Source organism: Tachyglossus aculeatus, chromosome 5 (assembly GCF_015852505.1).
Source record: "Tachyglossus aculeatus isolate mTacAcu1 chromosome 5, mTacAcu1.pri, whole genome shotgun sequence".
NCBI lineage: Eukaryota > Metazoa > Chordata > Mammalia > Monotremata > Tachyglossidae > Tachyglossus > Tachyglossus aculeatus.
In genome coordinates, this window is record NC_052070.1 from 78992951 (window position 1) to 79012878 (window position 19928).

Consider the following 19928-nt stretch of genomic DNA (forward strand, 5'->3'; position numbering starts at 1 on the left):
GCGCCACACTGGAGCTCCTTGGACATCCTGCTGGTGTTTTCTTCTCATGTCCTGCTCAGTGAAGCAGTATTGCATTTTTGCCCCAGCTAGTGAGCTGTGTTCCAGGATTTCATCGGGAGCAGGGAACAAATCTGCCAATTCTGTTATAGGTACTTTTTCCAAGTGCTTACAACAGCGCTCTGCACATAGTCTGCATCAAAAAATACCATTGATGGTGATGATGGTGATCATGCCTTACTATTTAGTATTGCCTGTGGCTTGCAGATGATGCCGTTGAAACTGTGTTCTGTGGTAGGTCCAGTTCTCAAAGCTATAAAGGAGCTTGGCCAGACAGTCACTCTCCCCACCTTCAAAGCCTTCTTGAAGGCACCTCTCCTCCAAGAGGCCTTCGCTAAGACCTCATTTCCTCTTCCCCTCCCTTTTGTGCCACCCTTGTACTTGGATTTACGGCCTTTATTCACCCCTCCCTCAGTCCCGGAGCACTTATTCACATATCCATAATTTATTTATATTAAAGTCTGTATTCCTGTCTAGACTGCAAGCTCATTAGGAGCAGGGAACATGTCTACCGACTCTTGTTTTGTGCTCTCCCAAGCGTTTAGCACAAGTGCTCTGCACACAGTAGGAGCTTAAAAAAAAATAAAAAGGATTGAATGCCACCACAGCTTTGTTAGACCTTCCATTTGAAATAAAAATGTGATGCCATGTTGTTGCGAAGCTGTGTGCCCTTGGACACAACAATATATGTGGCTTTATGCTCATACTTATCTAGAGTTTCACAGCTTCAAGATGAGATGTCAGCCGTGACACCTTGGGCAAGTGACTTGACTTCTCTGTGCCTATTACCATATTGTAAAATGGGGATTAAGACTGTGAGCCCTTGTAAAATAGGGACTGTGCCCAATCTGATTATCTTGTACCTATCCCAATGCCTAGTACAGTGCTGCTACATAGTATGCACTTAAATACTATTAAACCCGCATCCTTGTTTTAAAAAAAGAAAAAGATGTTTCCATCAGAGAAACTGTGATCCTTTTTCGCCTTTTCCCTCAAGCTCTTAATGTTATTGCCCAGGAATCTACTTGTAAACGGCTGAATTGATCAGTGCTTGTTCCTACAGGGCGGGTAAGCTACAGAGGAATTAAATCACTGCGTCCCTTCCTCTGTAATTGTCCAACCTTTTGAGTACAAACTATATACATTCTTTACCATCTTCTCCAATCTGGAAATCCCTTTAAAGCCTCAAAGATTTTATCTTTAAAAGTCCTTGTCTTGTCCAGACTGCATACCTGGCTGCGTATTCCACAAAGGAATTGTCAGTTGTCTTGTTGATCAGGGTGTTTATTTGGGCAGGCCAAGCATTTTCACTTCATCACCAATCGTATTTATTGAGCGCTTACTGTGTGCAGAGCACTGTAACAAGAGCTAGATCAGAGAATTCACTGAATTGGAGCTCATTTTTGTGTTTCCACCAATGAAGGTACGTTTTAAGAAATATCCCAACTATCCGGTGACAAAAAGGATGAAGGGTAAGGGAGAACTGTGTGTGTGCACGCGAGCATGCGCACACGTGTATATGGTTGGAAATATAAATATACACATTCATGTGTGCCCATATGTGGATATATAGCCTGAATCAATATAGAGTCCCTTAGATTCAGCCTTGGATTTTGCTGCAGTGATACAGGAGAATGAAGTCCTCCATGTAGCCTTTCATTATCGGAGGTTAGAGATACTTTTCTCGGACATTTTCAGGCGATCACCTTTCCATTTAGCTTGGCAAAGGCCCCCCAGCTCTTTGCTTAACCCCTTCCAGTGCTTAGAACAGTGTTTGGCACATCTAAGTGCTTCACAAATGCCTTTTTTATTATTATTAAGGCTGCATCAGCAGGCCACTGGGAGGGGAATCTGCACCTGCTGTGTCGGCCCTGTTCAGTTTTGTGAGAAGGCTTGGAGCCGTACAAGGATTTGTTTTTCAACATTGAACTGTATACTGACCCTCTTCCAAGCAGGGAGGTATCTCTCATTCAGGAACTCAGATCCAGCACATTTTTGGAAGGAGAAAGGAGAAAAGAACTTGAAAATGTGCCCTTAACTGACCTGGAAAGAGGGGGGATTCCAGCCTCCCTCCCCCCCCCTTTTTTTTTCCTAATCCACCGAAATCCTGATTTTGATGTTGGTTCAATCAGTTGAAATTCCTCAGAGGGATCATAAGCCTGGATCCAGAATACATCCAGAGTACTATGTATTATATATAATTATGCTATATATATATCATCATCAATCGTATTTATTGAGCGCTTACTGTGTGCAGAGCACTGTACTAAGCGCTTGGGAAGTACAAGTTGGCAACATATAGAGACAGTTCCCATCCAACGGTGGGCTCACAGTCTAAAATATATAATAATTGTTTTGTTTATGTACCTAGAAACAGCATGGCCTAGTAGATGGAACGTGAACCTGGAAGTCAGAAGGACCTGGATTGTAATCTGGGCTCCGCCACTTTCATTCATTCATTCAGTCGTATTTATTGAGCGCTTACTGTGTGCAGAGCACTGTACTAAGCGCTTGGGAAGTACAAGTTGGCAGCGTAACTTGTCTGCTGTGTAACCTTGGTCAAGTCACTTCGCTTCTGTGCCTCCGTTACCGCATCTGTAAAATGGGGATTAAGACTGAGCCCCAGGTGGGAAAGGAACTGTTTCCAACCTGATTTGCTTGTACCCACCCCAGTGCTTAGTACAGTGCCCGGCACATAGAAAGTGCTTAAGAAATGCCACAGTTACGATTACTGGATAGACTGAATATTAGGAGCATTACACACAGTAGTAATAGTGATGATAACAATAATAATAATAGTGAATGTGGTATTTAAGTGTGTACTATGTGCCAAGAACTGTCTGCTAAGGTGGCTATAGTATAATCAGATTAAACACAGTCTCTGTCTCGCACAGTGTGGGGGAAAGGAGAACAGGTATTAATAATAATATGGCATTTATTAAGCACTTACTATGTGCATAGCACTGTTCTACAGATGAGGAAACAGAGGCACAGAGACGTTGTGACTTACCCATGATCACACAGCAGGCATCATCATCAATCGTATTTATTGAGGCAGGTGGCAGAGGCGGGATTAGAACCTGGGCATCATGACTCCCAGTCCTGTTCTATTTCCACTTGGCCACGCTGCCTGGAGAGTATTTGCAGAGCATCGGTGATGAAGGATGGAAAGAACAGGGGCTCCAACCGGCATTTCCTACGCATCAGTTGCTGTGATATCAAAATGTACAGCACCGGTGTGTACCAGAAACGACACCAACTTAGGCAAGGGAGGTCTATTTTCTTCGGCAGTTCTTTCTGCCGTTCGCTGCCAAGTTCCTCATGTGGCTGCTAATCAGAAGGCTATTTCGGGGCTCTGCCGTCTATGCTGATGGTGACTGATTTAAGAAAACCCTTAGCCAAAGGGGTAAACCCCATCGGAACATTAAGGGACCTCCGTAGGTCGCATGTTCTAGGCCCGGGCCTTTCGTTTGAGTTGCTCCGTTCCCCAAGTTTCACCACCTCTCCCCCTCGTCCCGCTCTCCATCCCCCCCATCTTACCTCCTTCCCTTCCCCACAGCACCTGTATATATATGTTTGTACATATTTATTACTCTATTTATTTATTTAACTTGTACATATCTATTCTATTTATTTTATTTTGTTAGTATGTTTGGTTTTGTTCTGTCTCCCCCTTTTAGACGGTGAGCCCACTGTTGGGTAGGGACTGTCTCTATATGTTGCCAATTTGTACTTCCCAAGCGCTTAGTACAGTGCTCTGCACATAGTAAGCGCTCAATAAATACGATTGATGATGATGATGATGATAGAAGGGCTTAATGCCGTAGTTATGTTTAATGCAAAATCCGGTTGATCGAATTTTAAAATAAGGGCTTGCGGCTGGAGCTGCGGGAGGAGAATTAATGTGATACGCTGCCACATTGTGGATTAGTGTGCCATCCCTTTCGCTCTTTTATCCATTCAGGGAATCTTACCCTTTGTTGGGATCTGAAGTGTCCCTGGAAGCCTGGCCACTCAAGGGAGCTACCTTTCCCGCTTCTTTTCCAGGAGGCCTTCCCCCTCCTCCAGGAGGCCTTCCCAGACTGAGCCCCTTCCTTCCTCTCCCCCTCATCCCCCTCTCCGTCCCCCCATCTTACCTCTTTCCCTTCCCCCCAGCACCTGTATATATGTATATACGTTTGCACATATTTATTACTCTTTATTTATTTATTTACTTGTACATATCTATTCTATTTATTTTATTTTGTTAGTATGTTTGGTTTTGTTCTCCGTCTCCCCCTTCTAGACTGTGAGCCCACTGTTGGGTAGGGACTGTCTCTATATGTTGCCAACTTGTCCTCCCCAAGCGCTTAGTACAGTGCTCTGCACACAGTAAGCACTCAGTAAATGCGATTGATTGATCGATTGATTCTTTTCCAACCATTCTCATCCCCATCATCTCTGCCTTCCAACTTTTCTTGTTCTCTCTAGTGGGAAGAGCATAGGCCTGTTAGTCTAAAGACCGGGGTTCTGATCTTGGCTCTGCTCCTTGCCTGCTGGGTGACCTTGGGCAAGCCGTGTGACTTTCCCCTGCCTCAGTTTCCTCATCCGTAAAATAGGGATTAAATACCTCCTCTTCCTTCCTTGTAGACTGTGAGCCCCACATGAGACAGGGACTGTCAGACCTGGTTGTCTCGTTGTCTTGTGTCTATTGAAGGGCTTAATACAGTGCTTGGAACATAGTTATTGCTTTACAAATGCCACAATTATCATCAGTATTATTAATCAATCATTTATTGAATACTTACTGTGTGCAGAGCAGTGTACTAAGCGATAGGAGGGGTACAGTACAACAGAGTTGGTAGGCATATTCCCTGCCCACAATGAGCTCACAGTCTTTAGGGGGAGACCGACATGGATATAAATAATTTATGGCTATGTACATAAGTGCTGTCTCCCCCTTTTAGACTGTGAGCCCACTGTTGGGTAGGGACTGTCTCTATATGTTGCCAATTTGTACTTCCCAAGTGCTTAGTACAGTGCTCTGCACATAGTGAGCGCTCAGTAAATACGATTGATGATGATGATGATGATGATGAAGTGCTGTGGAGCTGAGTTATTACTTCCTCTCATCCGCTTTCTGCTTTCCTGCCAAGATAAAGGGGAGGACAGTGGAAGGTACTACTTTCTAGTTATATTCTGTTCAAGAGATACCAGATCCATTGCTTTTTTAAAATAAATGCTATTCATAAAGTGCTTACTGTGTGCCAAATGCTTAGTACAGTACTCTGCACACAGTAAGCGCTCAATAAATACGATTGAATGAATGTGCCAGCCAATGTATTAAGCGCTGGGCTAGTTACAAAATAATCAGGTGAACACAGTCCATATCCCACAGGGGCCCATTTTTCAGATGAGGAAATTAAGGCACAGTAAAAATTGTGGTATTTGTTAAGTACTTACTATGTGCCATGTACCGTATTAAGTGGAGGGGTGGTTACAAGCAAAGCGGGTTGGACACAGGCCTTGTCCCACGTGGGGCTCACAGTCTCAATCCCAATTTTACAGATGAGGTAACTGAAGCACAGAGAAATGAACTGCCCAAGGTCACACACCAGACAAGTGGCAGAGCCAGAATAATAATAAGAATAATTGTGGAATTTAAGTGCTTACTTTGCACCAAGTACTGTATTAAACACTGGGGTAGATGCAGTGCTTAGAGCAGTGCTTGGCACATAGTAAGCGCTTAACCAATATCATCATTATTATATAAGATGGGTTGGATGCAGTCCCTGTCCCACACGGGGCTCCCAATCTTAATCCCCATTTTACAGATGAGGGAACTGAGGCTCAGAGAAATTAGGTGACTTACCCAAGGTCAGGTAAGTGGCGGATCAGGATTAGAACCCAGGTCCTTCCCAGGCCCTTACTCTTTCCACTAGGCCATGCTGTCTCTGGAGATTGGAACCTTTATGTGGGAGAGGAATGCTGTAGCAGCTGGACTGCTTCACAATCAATCAATCGTATTTATTTACAAGGTATTCTCCATTTTGTTCCATCACAAAACTTCCACGCGCTCAGCATGAGCACAGATACACTGAATGGCTCCAACCGGAGGAATAAGTAGAGTGATTAAAACTGGGCGTATTAAAATTCCTTTTGGAGTTGAATGGAAAGAATAATCTGTTCTTAAAGGGATATAAGCGGAGAGAAAAATGTTCAGATTTATGCAATATGTTGGAATGGAAGTGTAACATTCATCTCCAAGACGGAGAGGTAAAGGTTCCCTTCGGAGAAAGGAGGGGTGCCTTGACCCGGCCCTTCCGATTGAGCCGATCAACGTTGAATCAGATCTGAGCAGGTAGAACTTTGCTTTAGTTTGAATAATAATAATAATAATTGTGGTATTTAATCGTTTACTATATTCCAGGCACCGTACGGGGGTGGACACAAGCAGGCAAATCTTCCAAGGTATTGCTACTGACGGCGATCCTGCACTCTTGGGTGTGAATAGCATGAGCAAAGGCCACAGTTAGTTGTTTTTTTAATGGTATTTGTTGAACGCTTAATATGTGCCAGGCACTGTACTAAGTGCTGGGGTAGGTACAAGCTAATCAGGTTGGACACAATCCACATCCCACATGGGGCTCACAGTCTTTATCTCCATTTTATAGATGAGGTGACTGAGACCCAGAAAACTTAAGTGACTTGCCCGAGGTCACACAGCGGGCGAGTGGCAGAGCTGGGGTTAGACACGAGGTCCTTCTGACTCCCAAGCCTTTCGCTCTATCCATTGGGCCACACTGCTTCTCATCTAAAATAATGTAAAAAACGGGACTGTTAGCTTGTTTGATTTGAAATGGTGTCTGGAATAGCAAAGGGAGAATGAGCGTGTTTGGGCTGGGGCAGGAAACGTGTCTGCCAGCTTTGTTTGATCGCGGTCTCCCGAGTGCTTAGTACAGTGCTGTGCACAAAGTAAGTGCTCAATAAATATGATTGATTGGGGGCTGTCACATTCTGACCCGAGTGGCTTTGTCTGTCCCCTGGCTGGTATTTCCTACGGTCCCGACCAGTCGGAGAAGCAGAGTGGGCACAGAAGGAGTCTAGATTGTAAGCTCATTATAGGCAGGGAGCTGTATTATGCTGTACTCTCCCAAGCGCTTAGTACAGCACTCAATAAATGTGATTAAGCATGGCGACTTTTGGGGGTTGTTCTTTCTGCCTCACTACTCATTTTGTCATTCCTCTTCACTGTCATCTTCTCTCATTTCTCTCTCTCCAATGCTCCCTGACAACATCGTGATCTGTCTCATCACGGTGAGACTTGTTGGCAGCAATGAAACAAGTGTATCAATTAGAGGATGTTTCAGAGCCTTTAACCAAAGTGTGCTTGAATTTATCCAGTTTGTTTTCCCATGTACAATATTATAGAGGGGAAAAAAAAAAAAACCCAAATCTCAAATTGTGCGATTCCAGGGGTGGTTGCTGAATTGTTTGCCTTTATATAGGATGGATTTTGAAGCTGTATGGGCGGTAGGTTTTTAGAAGTGAGAAGCTTTTTTTGTTTTTTCACCTGCCACCCCTCTCAGATGCGATTAGTAAGTATTAGAACGATTCCCAAAAGATTTGATCCAGCTTTGCGAGAGCAGTGTTGCCATGGCAGAGCATTTAGAAATCACTTTAGATTTTCCCTTTCTCTTATTCGTCCCAGTGCCCGACTGCTGTTATGGGGATCAAAAGAAAGTAGTGTGATGTTCATTGCGAGAGAATTAGAATAGTAAATTTAGATGAAACCAGTTGTAACCTTGATCAATCAATGGTATTTATTGAGCAGTTACTACGTGCAGAGCACTGTACTAAGTGCTTGGGAGAGTATAACGCAACAGAGTGAACAGACATGTACCCTGCCCACAGTGAGCTTACATATTGTAATTGTATCGTTCTTTGGATGTGCCCTCATCCATGAAAGAACAGATATGATCAGAGGTGGTCCAGGGGTGATCCGGACAATTTCTTGGGGCCCCGGGTGAAGCAGGAAGCCCTGCATTTTGGTGTTACAGGGTGCCCCACCATAGTCCCTCCCTTCTCCAATCCACCAGGCAATCACCCTTCAAAGCCCTCCTGAAGGCACACCTCTTCCAAGAGGCCTTCCCAGACTAAGCCGGACTTTTCCTCAACTCCCCGCCCTTCCGCGTTGCCTCGACTCTCTCCCTTTGCTCTTCCCACCTTCCCTGCCCCGCAGCACTTATGTAGATATGTATATGTCTATAATCCTATTTATATTGATGCCTTTACTTGCACTGATGTCTGTCTCCCCCCCCCCCCCAGACTGTGAGCCCATTGTGGGCAGGGATTGTCATCATCAATCGTATTTATTGAGCACTTACTGTGTGCAGAGCACTGTACTAAGTGCTTGTCTCTCTTTACTGCTGTATTGTACTTTCCAAGCACTCAGTACAGTGTTCTGCACATGGCAGGTGCTCAATAAATACGATTGAATGAATTAATGAATGAACAGTCACTGTCAGCTTCCCAAGGGGTTTGGGGGCTGCCAGCCCTTTGTCAATCAATCAGTCAATCGTATTTATTGAGCGCTTACTGTGTGCAGAGCCCTGGTAGAGTGTGAGCTCCTGCGGGCCAGGGAATATGCCTTGCTGTTTTACTTTCCCAATCATCTAGTACAATGCACTGACCTCAGGTGCTCAGTAAATACCTTCACTGCTACTACTAGTAGCAGGAATATCAAGGACTTACAATGTGTGGAGCCCTTACTAATAGGGGAGAATTTGACACAGTGCCTGGCCCTCACTACTGCTTACTTTCTCACTTTTATGTATGGTGGAGGAGAGTTCTGCAAAGCAGACAGGCCTTGTAAAAATACCCATCCCAAGCCTGCAGCTCCCTAGCTCTGATTCTAATAATAATAATTATGGTAATAATAATGGTATTTAAGTGCTTATGTGCCAAGTACCGTACTATACGCGATCATCAGGTCAGGCACAGTCCCTGCCCCACATGGGGTTCACAGTGTAAGGAAGGAGAGCAGGCACTGAATCCCCACTTTAAAGAAGAGGAAACTGAGGCCCAGAGAAGTTAGGGGACTTGTCCAAGGTCACAGAGCAGGCATGTGTTAGGGCCAGGATGAGAACTCTGACTCCTAGGGTTGGGCTCAGTGTCAGCGCTCTACACACAGTAAGCGCTCAATAAATACGATTGAATGAATGAATGATAACGATGGCATTTATTAAGCGCTTACTATGTGCCAAGCACTGTTCTAAGCGCTGGAGCCCTGTTCGAATTCTCAGCTCAGTCACTTGTCTGCTGAGTGACCTTGGCCAAGTCACTTCACTTCCCTGGGCCTGAGTTACCTTATTTGTAAATTGGGGAGTAATACTGGACACTCCATCGATCAGTCATTTATTGAGCACTTACCGAGTGCAGAGCGCTGTACTAAGCACTTGGGAGACTACAATTCCAACAATGTAACGCGATAGACATGTTCCCTGCCCATTTGGGATGTGACCTGTGTTGAACCCGATTAGCTTGGCTCTATCCTAGCGCTTAGTACGGTGCCTGGTACATAGTAAGTGCTTAACAAATACTACAAAAATGTGTGTGTATAAAGTAGTCATAGTTTTCACTATAAACAGAAAGATCTTAAATAGCGTCACTTGTAGATATCAAAAATATCTGTTTACGGGCAGAACAGTTCCCTTTTTATCCGGTGGGTCAAGATGGAAGTATTTCCCCAATATAGCTTTGGAAATTTAGCCGAACGAGCCAACACTCAGAGCTAAGGTTTCGAACAAGTAATCGTCCTAGGTGGTAGGCTGTCTGCCATCAGCCTCAACCGTTCGCTCCAAGTGCCGTGCTGCAGATGCCAAATGACTTCAAGTCTAATGTATTTGCTATTTACTGAAGAAAATAAACAGCCCCGAAAAATGCAAGGGAATCAGAAATCCAAGAATGGTTTCACAAGCAATTGAAGACAGATTATGCAAATCCCAGAATCAGAGGATGGGCAGAGACTTTGAGATGATGTAGTCGAACCCTTGCTTCCAGGAAGGGTCGAACCAGCCACAAAAGGTGATTATCCATACTATTTTTTAAAACCTCCACCAAAAGCAGTTCCATAAATTCCCCTGGGAATGCATTCCAGTCTCTAAAGCCGTTAGTGAGAAAAATTTTCCTGAGGCCTAAACTCAATCTTCCCCATCTTCCTGGTGAACAACCTACAAGAGAGATGAAGGAAAACTAATTCCTGTCCTTCTCTAAGCCACCCTTTATGGATATGAAAACTCAATTTTCCTCAGGCACCTCCTTAGTCTTCTTTGGGCTAACCAATCCCTAGTTCCTCTATCTTTTCCTCATATAATCATTCTCCTCGCCCCTTAGCTCTAGGTTTCTCCATAACTTTAGCATATTTAATGGTTAGATTGGTAAAGACATGAATTCGGAAGATATGAAAAGATTATTCTGGGAATGTTTTCTCTGAAGCAGCGTGGCTCAGTGGAGAGAGCCCGGGCTTTGGAGTCAGAGGTCATGGGTTCAAATCCTGGCTCTGCCAATTGTCAGCTGTGTGACTTCGGGCAAGTCACTTCTCTGTGCCTCAGTTACCTCATCTGTAAAATGGGGATTAAGACTGTGAGCCCCCCCCGGGATAACCTGATCGCCTTGTAACCTCCCCAGCGCTTAGAACAGTGCTTTGTACATAGTAAGCACTTAATAAATGCCGTCATTATTATTATTGAACCCATTTGAGCTTTAAACCGTCAGGTAGCTTGGAACCAATACATGGTTTCCTAAGAGGTGGGTTGTCAACACGATTAAAAGCTGTCCACCTGTGTCTCTTTCTCCCCTCACCTTGTCGGTGGCCCCTTCTGCCAAGCCCGTTCTGCTCCCCGAAACATGGCTCTCATCAGGTGCCAGGAAAATATTGGCTGCTGACACTATAGGAGCAGCGGGAATGAGAGACAAAATGCCTGGGAATCACTGGACTTCCCTTTCCTTTCCCTACTTTGCCTTTCCTTCCCAATCACAGTCAGTCAGTAGTATTTGTTGAGCACTTAGAGAAGACCCAATCCCTGCCTACGGAGAGTTTAGAATTTAAGGGCCTCTGGGAGTGTAACACTGTAAAATGTCAGTGGGTTTCTGGCATTTTTTCCAAAAAAAAAGAAAAAAAAGAAAGAAAATTCAGAAGCAGTGACAGAGAAGGTTGGAAGAGGGGCAAATCATCATCATCATCATCAATCGTATTTATTGAGCACTTACTATGTGCAGAGCACTGTACTAAGCACTTGGGAAGTACAAATTGGCAACATATAGAGACAGTCCCTACCCAACAGTGGGCTCACAGTCTAAAAGGGGGAGACAGAGAACAAAACCAAACATACTAACAAAATAAAATAAATAGAATAGATATGTACAAGTAAAATAAATAAATAAATAGAGTAATAAATGTGTACAAACATATATACACAAAACAAGAACAAAGAGGAGGGATTCATAGAGAGGGACAAATAATCTTCCACCAGTTGAGTTTCCCCTCTGATCTTTCCACATTTTTGCGAAGTAGGAAAATGAGAAGGGGAAATGCGAAGGGGTACCAGGGGAAATAAGAGGAACAGAAATGTAGGAACTGAGAGTGACCAATAAGAAAAGGAATTATAAATGCAGGTAAGAAGGAAACTTGGGAGATAAGAGGCTAGAGGTGAGTAACTTGAAGAAACTTGTAGGATTAAAGGAAAAGGGACAAGGGAAAGGAACCGTACACAATCTAACTTATGTAAGAGACTAGATATGTTCAGCACAGTCTGAATGCAGCCAAGAATGGAGATTAATTACCAGAAATTCCTGTGTATGCCTCAGTGCTTTCTGAGAAACCAGCACTCATGTTTCCGCTGCTCCCGCTACATTATTACCTCATTCATAAGACTGTAAGCTCCTGTAGCACTTCCTGAGTGCCTGGTACTAAAGCGCTTTGCACTCAGTAGGGACTCAATATTTTTTTTTAATGGCATTTAAGCGCTTTCTAAGTGTCAGGCGCTGTTCTAAGCGCTGGGATAGATACAGGTTAATCAAGTCGGACACAGTCCCTGTCCCACGTGGCTCACAGACTTCAGTATTGAATCCCCATTTTATAGTTGAGGGAACTGAGTCACAGAGAAGTTAAATGACTTGCCCAATGTCACCCAGCTGTCAAATGGCAGAAGTTCATTCATTCATTCAATCGTATTGAGCACTTACTGTGTGCAGAGCAGTGTACTAAGCGCTTGGGAAGTACAAATTGGCAACATAAGTCCCACTTCGAGTCCCAGAAGTGGGACTAGAACCCAGACTCAAAGGCCCATGCACTTTCCAGTAGGCTACACTGCTTCTCTAAGCAGACGCCTTTGTTTTGTTTTATTTTTCTTTTTGGTATTTTAGTGCTTAATAATAATAATGGTATTTGTAAAGCGCTTACTATGTGCAAAGCACTGTTTTAAGCTCTGGGGGGGATACACGGTGATCAGGTCGTCCAACTTGGGGCTCACAGTCTTAATCCCAATTTTACAGGTGAGGTAACTGAGGCACAGAGGAGTTAAGTGACTTGCCCAAAGTCACACAGCTTACAAGTGGCAGAGTCAGGATTAGAACCCATGACCTCTGACACCCAGGCCCGTGTTCTTTCCACCGAGCCACGCTGCTATATGCCGGGCACTGTACTAAGCGACGGGGCAGATGGAAGCTACAATGTGGGACATTGTCCTTGTCCCACATGGGGCTCCCAGCCTAAATCCCCATTTTACCGGCGAGGGAGCTGTGGCCCAGAGAAGTTTAGTAGCTCGGCCAAGGTCACACAGCAGAGAAGGGGCAGAGTCGAGATTAGAACCCAGGAACGTCTGACTGCCAGGGTCCCGCTCTACCCACTAGTCCACCCCGCTTCTTTGCTCGATTCTCCCGAGGAGCAACAGAAGGGCAGGGAAGACTTGACTGTGGGGACTGAGGTTAGCAGAGCCAAGCCTTCCACCCTGCTTCCTCTCCTTTGGCGGGCTATTTTTTAGCCACCTCCCACCCGTCACCTACGGCCCCTCGGAGAGAGACCTTTAAATTAGCCTGTAATACTCTTTAAGAATCAACCAGCGTGGCATAGTGGATACAACATGGCCCTGGGAGTCAGAAGGTCAAGGGTTCCAATCCTGGCTTCGCCACGTGTCTGCTGCGTGGCCTTGGGCAAGCCATTTCACTTCCCTGTGCCTCAGTTCCTTCATCTGTAAAGTAGGGATGAAGACTATGAGCCCCATGTGGGCAGGGACTGTGTTCAACTCTGCTTATATCCACCCCAGTGCTTCGTACAGTTCCTGGTTCCTAGTGAGCACTTAACAAGCACCACAATTATTATTATTATTATCAGCCACTTTGAGGAAATATCTGGTGTAATAAAGTGGCCCAGTCATGTTGCAGAAGGAGGATGCAGTGAAAATCTAACACGTGAATTTAGAGTGCCTCCCATCAAAGTTAGGAAATGTCTGATTTGGTATTTTGTTGTTTTTCTGGCTACATACTTTAGGTTGGTTCATGAAGTTGACTCAAAGTCCTACTGTACTGTGCTCTTAATACACGAAGAGCTTTCTGCTTCAAGACCAGGGCAGTTTGTACTTCCCAAGCGCTTAGTACAGTGCTCTGCACACAGTAAGCGCTCAATAAATGAGATTGATTGATTGATTGCTTTGTCTATTCAGGGTGAAATCTTGCCCACTAGTCCTGTTTGAATTCGTATGCAAAAGAACTAAAGGCAGGGCTTTCCCTTAGAGGGCTCGCAGGTCTGGAATATCTTGAGTGAGTGCTCTGCTTCATTTGTCGACAATGCAAAGCTTGCTGCAGTTCATAAATTCTAAATTGTGATTTAGAATTTAGATAGATAGAAATTCTGATTGTGATTTTCAGAATTTCAGATTTAGAAATTCTGATTGTGATCCAGTCACCGGATAATAATAGAATAATAATAATAATAACAATGGCATTTGTTAGCGCTTACTATGTGCAAAGCACTGTTCTAAGTGCTGGGGGGGGAATACAAGGTGATCAGGTTGTTCCACGTGGGGCTCACAGTCTTCATCCCCATTTTACAGATGAGGTAACTGAGGCTCTGAGAAGTGAAGTGACCTGCCCCAGGTCACACAGCAGACATGTGGTGGAGCCGGGATTCGAACCCATGACCCCTGACTCCAAAGCCCAGGCTCTTTCCACTAGGTCATGCAGGGCATGATTACCTGTATGTATGTTTGTACATATTTATTACTCTATTTATTTTACTTGTACATATCTATTCTATTTATTTTATTTTGTTAGTATGTTTGGTTTTGTTCTCTGTCTCCCCCGTTTAGACTGTGAGCCCACTGTTGGGTAGGGACTGTCTCTATATGTTGCCAATTTGTACTTCCCAAGCGCTTAGTACAGTGCTCTGCACACAGTAAGCGCTCAATAAATACGATTGATGATGATTTGTGTCTCGTAGGGTTCGTATGAGTCGGGTGGAGGTTTTTTTCATTTTCAGTCTGTAGTTTTTAGGCATCTTTAAAGCAGCGGTAGCATTTTAGAAAATGAAAAGGCAAAAATAAAATATAATAAATCTTACTGGGCAGGGCATGCATTTAAATCAGAAAAACAGGGCTGCTATTCGTGTGGGCCTAATGGGAAGTCAGAAATAAGCAAAATGTGCTCATTGTAAGGATACTTCTGAAAATCTTCAGTTTGTTCATTTTGGGGTACCTTGGAATTTAACCACCCTTCGATCTGTTCAGTCTCATCCCAGCCGGCCTTGATTCGGCTCTCCATTTGGCAATTTCCCCCATTTAGGTCCCTCTCCAGCTTCCTAACTCGGCTTCCCTCTGCCTGGCTCTCCCGGTCTTTCCTTTGTCCTCGCTTCCTGATTTTCCCACTCTTTGCCTCCTTCCAACTTTCCCAGCTGCCTCCCTTCCCATAGAGGCCTTAACTCTAAAACCGTTTGAGGAACATCCCTTACCAGAATTTGATTCAGGTAAAAAAACGTGCTACGACTATAGGTGCTTAAGGCAAGTTTCGGCCCTGAGGATGTTGGCCTTATAGGAGCCAAAGAAGGGAATGTCACACTTCTGAGAAGTGTTTGGAATGACCGGTTTGAATGAAGTAATCAAGAAGGGTGTGTCTGAGGAAAGCTCACCGTGACTGTCAACATCCTAAATCTTGAGAGAGAGGAAGAGAAATAATACCTTCTCTCTTAATCAGCCAGTTTCAAAAGTCAGTGGCCTGTGCTTGTTTAGAGAAGATCAGGGAAAGCAATGAGTAAGTCCTCTTTCTGTAGAGAAAGGTATGCAAACCCGTCCATCCACCACTGGATGGGTGCGGTAGTGAATAAGCAGAGGTCTGCTGGAGAGTGGCTACGCTCACTATCTTTTAATAATTAGAAAAGTAGCAGCGCTTAATGGGAAGAGCGTAATCCTGGGAGTCAGAGGACCTGGGTTTTCATCCCAATTCTTCCAATTGCCTGCCGTGTGACCTTCGGCAAGTCGCTTCTCTCCTTCCATTTCCCCACAGCACTTATGTACATATCCATAGTTTACATATCTGTAATATTAATGCCTGTCTCCCACTCTAGACAGTAAGCTCATTGTGGGCAGGGAGTGTGTCCACCAACTCTGTTATATTGGACTCACCCAAGCACTTAGTTCAGTACTCTGCGCACAGTAAGTGCTCAATATGATAGATTTTTTTTTTCTCATCGGTAAAATAGGGACTAAATCAAAGTTCCTCCTACTTTCATTCATTGTCGTATTTATTGAGTGCTCATCGTGCGCAGAGCATCATCATCAATCGTATTGAGTGCTTACTATGTGCAGAGCACTGTACTAAGTGCCTGGGAAAGTCCAATACAACAATAAACAGTGACATTCCCTGCCCACAATGAGCTTACAGTCTGCCCGGGGGGAGACAGACATCAGTACAAATTAATAAAATTAGAGATAAGTACGTAAGTGCTGTGGGGCTGGGCTGGGGGAAGAGCGAAGGGAGTCAGTCAGGGCAATGCAGAAGGGAGTGGGAGATGAGGAAAAGTGGGAGTTAGTCTGGGAAAGCCTCTTGGAAGAGATGTAAGGCTTTGAAGGTGGGAAGAGTAAAACTGTGAGCTCCGTATGGAATGGAGGCTGTGTCCAATCTGATTATCCCAGCGCTTAGTTCAGTACTTGGGACATAATAAGCATTTAACAAGTCCCATCATTATTATTATCCGTAAGTAATAATAATAATAATAGTGATAGTATCTTTTAAGCACTTACTATGTGCCGAGCACTGTTCTAAGTGCTGGGGGAGACACAAGGTAATCAGGTTGTCCCACATGGGGCTCACAGTCTTAATCCCCATTTTACAGATGAGGGAACTCTGACACAGAGAAGTTGTGACTTGTCCAAAGTCACACAGCTGACAAGTGGCGGAGCTGGGATTAGAACCCATGACCTCTGACGCCCAAGCACATGCTCTTTCCACTGAGCCACGCTGCTTCTCTTCAGTACCGGAGCGGCAAGAATTTAATTCTAATCAAGGGCCTTTGCCACCAGTTGATCATCATCAAGTATTTATTGAGCAGCTGTCTCTAAAGCCCGCAACTTTGGTATTATTTTTGCAAGCACTCAAATACCAATTCTCATATTCTCTCTCGGTCCCCAAGGTTGGTTGGGGTGTGTGGGTGCGTGTCTCTCTCTTTGTGGAGAAGAAGAGGTTGGTCTGAGGCCATATCCTCTCCCCACCCCGACACTAAATGGTCCTGAAAGAATTAACGCTCCCTACAAAGTACCTAACTTACTAGCAAACATAGCATTGGGGAAAACTGGATATATTATTAGCAGGTAAGGGCAAGTGTTTTCTATCTTCGTAGAAGAAAGAACAAGAAGGGATGGGGAACATCAGGGATTTCTGTTCAGTTTTCTTGGCCATGACAGTTATTGAACACTTTAAATATATTGCCGTTAAGAGAAAGTCGTGATACCACTTTCCCAGGTTTGCGGGAAATTGGTGTTACATTTCCCTGTCTCACCTCCCGAATAAATTAGGTAAAGTGCACGTCTCTCCCCCGCACTCTCCCTAGAGTCATGGGAATGAGGCAGGAGGAATGTGCTAGATGATCTCTAAGGATCCTTGTGATCGATGAGAGGGAATGTTGATAGGAGCCCGGGGAAGATAAAGGAAGAGACACTGCGGGGACTGCACCACAGACCAATATATCTGTAATTTATTTATGTTAATGTCTGTCCCCTGTCTAGACTGTAAGCTTGATGTGGGCAGGGAATTTCTCTTTAATGTTGTACTCTCCCAAGCTCTTAGTACACAGTACACAGTAAGCACTCAATAAATGCGATTGAATCAATGAATGAATGAACCAAGGGGGTTTGGAGCAGTGTTAGTAACAGGCCAAAAGGAATTGGCTAGTGGTGTTAGGACAAAGGGCAAGGGGAGTTAGGAAGAAAGCAAAGGGTCGCATTGGAAGGAGAAACGCTTCCCTCCGCACCACTATTCTTGTGATCCACTGCACTGTGCTGGAGCCACACTAGGAAGAAGGAGAAAGAGTTTTGGAGGATTGCTCCGGCTCATTCGACCCTTCTTGTGGTCACCGCTGGCTTCACTTCCAGACCGTAAGCTCATTGAGGGCAGGAAATGACTGTTCCATCGTTGTATTGTGCTCTCCCAAGTGCTTAGTACAACAGTAAAAGCTCAAAAAAATACATTTGATCGAAGGACTTCGTCCGGCAGGCCCATTCATTCATTCGATCGTATTTATTGATATTTATTGGGCAGGCCCAGTCATTCATTGTCATATTTATTGAGCGCTTACTGTGTGCAGAGCATTGTGCTGGGCCCAGGCAGCTAGGGGTACTACCGGGGGGAAGCAAGGACAGCTACTGAACTGTGAGGCCCGGGATTCATCTACCTCCCATCTTCTCAGCAGCTCTTTGCCTTCCCCTAATGTCTTGTGGAGCTGAGCTGATGATGGATTCCCCCACTGGGGAGTTTCTAAGCAAAGCTTTTCTCCAGCTCATTTTATTAGTTAAAATGGGTAATCGCGATGACCCTTATTCCGGTAAACCGTATTTTACCGACACTTGCCGATTGGGCTTGCGTATTATGTCAAGAAGTGCCCTCTCAGAAGAGAATACTTTGTGACAGCTACAGCTGTTTTGGCAGGTACTGCCTGCGTTTCTTTTCTAAAGCGGGGTTGCCGTTTGACCCATTTAGTCCCCCTTAAATAAGATCAAAGGTCAAGATTTGAGCTTGACAGCAGCGCAAACCTAAGAAAGAAAAGGTCTTAAACGATAACAATAATAATAATAAAAATGGCATTTGTTAAGCGCTTACTGTGTGCAAAGCACTGTTCCAAGCGCTGGGCACTGTTCCAAGCGCTGGACTGATCTCTGAAACGTCTACATTTTATGAACATCTCATGTTCTAGACATTTTGTCCCTTCTCTTAAAGGATTGGGCGTATTAGTTTATTTACAAAATTTAGAAACGGAAAGCTTGTTATAATGAAGCTAACATAAAATAATGAAACTTAGCCCAGTAATTCACAGATAACGTTAGTTCCTAGTATTTCATTATTCAATTGTATTTATTGAGTGCTTACTGTGTGCAGAGCCCTGTAGTATTTTACTTATATTTATTACTCTATTTATTTTACTTGTACATATCTATCGTATTTATTTTATTTTGTTAGTATGTTTGGTTTTGTTCTCTGTCTCCCCATTTTAGACTGTGAGCCCACTGTTGGGTAGGGACTGTCTCTATATGTTGCCAATTTGTACTTCCCAAGCGCTTAGTACAGTGCTCTGCACATAGTAAGCGCTCAATAAATGCGATTGATGATGATGACCAATTGAATTGCTTTATGTTTGGAAGCATCAAATGCCAAAGTTAGAGCCCATTAGTAGGTTGCAAACATTTATTTCTGCAAGAACTGACTGTTACAGGGAGGATAATTGATTTCTCTGTATTTTCTTTCTGTTACAGGAGGGGACAGCACAGCTTTACCAGTTTGAAAGCAAAATATGGAATGTGTTTTACTGCTGACTGAACACAACCCAACAAACTGTATAGAGAGTAATTGGAAAACAAGCAGTTAGCGTTTTGTTTGGACTCGAACACTGTCCAGCACTTTCCAGTGTGAACTCACTGTTTACAAGGACTCTGCTTTCCAAAGCTTATGCCCTCAGGCTTTGCTTATTTAAATAGCTGTACAAAGGAAAAATACCTAGAGCCCCTATCAAAATGGCTATGGATGATTACTTGTGGATGGTCATTTTGGGCTTTCTTATAGCCTTTATCTTAGCGTTTTCAGTGGGGGCAAACGATGTGGCCAATTCCTTTGGCACCGCAGTGGGCTCCGGCGTGGTGACCCTGCGGCAGGCCTGCATTTTGGCTTCGATATTTGAAACCACCGGATCCGTTTTATTGGGAGCAAAAGTGGGAGAGACGATTCGAAAAGGAATCATTGATGTGAACCTCTACAACGAGACCGTGGAGACGCTGATGGCCGGGGAAGTTAGCGCCATGGTTGGTAAGTGGCTTTATTCTTTCATGGAAAAAAATTATCCAGTGACCTAGTTACTCGTGATGTCCTCTTACGCCCTACGTGTGAATGCGAAGTTTGCTTTAGCTTTTCAAAAACAGTTTTGTCTTCTCTTCAGAAACATCTTTTTTTTGGGGGGGCCGACATTCAAGTCCCTCAATAGGCTTTTGACATTTATTTTTCCAAGCAGACGTTTGTGTTGTCTGAAGAGAAACAGCTTATGAAAGCCATGGAGAATGAGTTTGATTTCAGTGAGACTTTATCCTGTTCAAGCAGAGTAGCTCATATTCAATACAATACCTGTTGGACAGCACTTGGAG

General features: G+C 44.2%; 1 protein-coding gene across 5 annotated transcripts in view; it reads left to right on the top strand.

Annotated features, from left to right (window-relative positions):
• SLC20A2 (solute carrier family 20 member 2) overlaps window positions 1-19928 on the top strand; it is a 126392-nt gene that overhangs the window by 57846 nt on the left and 48618 nt on the right. For all 5 annotated transcript variants that reach the window (XM_038747486.1, XM_038747487.1, XM_038747484.1 and 2 more), the window contains one exon: window positions 19050-19596. In XM_038747486.1, the coding sequence (XP_038603414.1) occupies window positions 19308-19596 (289 nt within the window). In that variant the 5' untranslated portion in view covers window positions 19050-19307. The remainder of the gene's footprint in view (window positions 1-19049; window positions 19597-19928) is intronic.